Source organism: Penaeus japonicus, unplaced genomic scaffold (genome assembly GCF_977035675.1).
Source record: "Penaeus japonicus unplaced genomic scaffold, GWHDUDI00000001_assembly GWHDUDI00000019, whole genome shotgun sequence".
Classification (NCBI taxonomy): domain Eukaryota; kingdom Metazoa; phylum Arthropoda; class Malacostraca; order Decapoda; family Penaeidae; genus Penaeus; species Penaeus japonicus.
This window is the reverse complement of record NW_028234421.1, coordinates 11,838,516-11,841,015: the sequence shown is the minus strand read 5'-3', so window position 1 is coordinate 11,841,015 and position 2,500 is coordinate 11,838,516. Positions and strand designations below refer to the sequence as shown.

At 36.2% G+C, this 2,500-nt stretch overlaps 1 protein-coding gene across 1 annotated transcript in view; it reads left to right on the top strand.

Moving 5' to 3' along the window:
• The window catches only part of LOC122254829 (serine incorporator 3), a 10,248-nt gene that overhangs the window by 7,166 nt on the left and 582 nt on the right, over positions 1–2,500 (top strand). Inside the window, exons 6-7 of the mRNA XM_043018679.2 lie at positions 1–54; positions 357–2,500. The exon at positions 1–54 is cut by the window's left edge and continues 114 nt beyond it; the exon at positions 357–2,500 is cut by the window's right edge and continues 582 nt beyond it. Of these exons, the coding sequence (XP_042874613.1) occupies positions 1–54; positions 357–1,126 (824 nt within the window). The 3' untranslated portion in view covers positions 1,127–2,500. The remainder of the gene's footprint in view (positions 55–356) is intronic.

Sequence of the window (2,500 nt, the reverse complement as noted above, 5' to 3'; positions counted from 1 at the left end):
TCATAAATGCAGGAGCCTGCATAGTGGCATCAATGATTGCTGTCATTAAAAAAGGTAAGATTTATATTTTTAGTTATGTATTTTAAAAAAGGGTTAGCTTTTTTTAGCATATCCATCACAAAAAGACTAACATATTTGAAATTGAAAGTGATGTTTGATTTGTTTGTTGTATTGTCACTGTTGATTCTTATTTTGTGTAATTGATATTTGATATTTGCAATTTTATGTAAATATTGGCTTACCTACTTGTAGTAACCAATTGTTTTATGAGATTAAAGAGTAAGGCAAAACAAGTCAAGCCAGATTAGAATATGAAATGCCTGCTTTATATTTGAGCTGCTGAACTCTGATTTCAGGACCAAAAGATGTACGTCTGAGACTTCTGCATTCTTCTCTTGTCTCAATGTATGTCATATACCTCACCTGGACAGCCATTGGAAGTGCCCCACGCAAGTACCAGAAGACCATTGATAAACTCTGGATTGGACCTGGCCACGATGTCAACTCACGAATAGTTTTACCTGAGCAGGAATACTATTGTGGTCCGAATGCAGATGAAGAGAGCTGGGGAGATGAAGTCTTGCCTTATGTAAGCTTGGTAATAACATTTATAACTGTCATGTATTCTGCCATTGGTTCATCAACCCCAGAGAATTGTCAAGCCATAGAATTTCCTAGCTGCCCTGCTAAGCAGAATGTTCAGCGACACAAAGTAGAAGACATTGGAGGTCAGAAGGTGGTTCGCAATGAGGCTGAGAGCTTGGCTTACAGCTACTCTCTCTTCCATGTCATGTTAGGCCTAGCAAATCTTTACATAATGATGAGTCTAACAGCCTGGTACATGCCATCATCCGCAACTCTGATAACGTTCGGTCGTTCGTGGTCTGCTGTTTGGGTCAAGATGATTTCCTGTTGGGTATGTCTTATAATTTTTGTAACAGTGACCCTCTTTCCTTCCATGCTCCCCAGCAGCTCTGCCCGTAGTAACTCAATAAGCAGCAGTTTAAGGAATGGTTATCCAGGTAGTGGATATTTGGGTAGTTCACGCAGCCTGGATGATGAGGCAGCAGTGCCTCTTTCACCTAGCAAACCAACTGTCACCATCCATCAGGAGACAACTGTGTAAGCAGAAAAATGAGGATTGCTTTTATTTATTGAGTTATATAGTTTAATTTATTTGTTTGTTGATCTATGACAAATTTGTATCTAATGCATTTGTATTTGTTTCTGTATTGGTAAAAAGTTGAATATAGAGAAATGGATATTGTGTGTTTATATGTTCTGATGTATGGAGAAGTCATGATGTTGTTTAAAAACTCTTTGTTTGCCATGGTTCAGCCCTTCTTTTAGTTTTATAGATGGCTATAGGGGCAGATTCTTGCAGAATCTCCAAGAGTTATTTTAAGGATCTGAAACTAATTGAGTTGTACTCAAATTTTATGTTTTATTCTATAGTAAATAATGGCACAGAGCTGAATCTGTGTCATCAGGTTTATTATTGCAACCTTCTGTGGAACCCTGAGAAAAGTTACATTAAGTGCAATGAAGGTAAATAAGTGTTAATCTTGCATAATGTAACTGAAACAAATAGCAGCCAAAGAATTGTTTCAGATTAGCTTTAAGGAGGGAATAGTGAGGATAGGAGTATTCAGAATATTGGAATAGAGGACCTGCTAATTTATGATTGCCACTAATCCAGGGATGTGTCAGTTCATTCTGATAATGCCTTTTATCATGCAGGGCTATTGTTTGTCTGATTACAAAATACTTAATGTTTTGTGTGAATAGGAAGACAAGGTCACAGTAATATTTAATGTTTTTCTTTTGCTGCTGGTGGTACAGATTTTACCTTGTTTTTCATTAGAAATTGTAATGAATCTGGAAAGTTAAGCAATGCAGTAGCCATTATCAAACTGTATCATAGTGACAGTAAAGGGTTGGTTATTTTGATTTACTTGCTTTTAAGGGGAATGGGCTGTAAGTATTCCACAAAATGATGCCATAAGCAAAAGGCAAAAATAGCTTCAACTTTTGCTAATGCATTTTATTTAGTTGGCACTGTGTGTAGAACACATATACAAAGAATGTTTTTATGAATCTTGGTTGATTTCCACCATAAAACTCATTTTTATGTAGACCTTAATTAGAACAAAAGCTTCACCACGATTTTGTGTTCATGTGATACTGCAGTAATAAATGAATGCTGCCATAAAAAGACATGTGCCTAATTAATTAGATATTTTTAATCTTAGTGTAGTTTCTAAAGAGTTACTTAGCTTTCTTTCTTTTGTTCAAATTGAGATTGCATGTTGATATAATCCAAGATGAACAAGGACACAGGCTCAGATACACACACACAGTCACAGACACAGACACACACACAGACACACATGCATGCATAAACATACTCACACAAACACACCCATAATCACGTATACATACTCACATATCCATACTCGTACACATATGCATACATATACATGTACATGTACTTGTACAT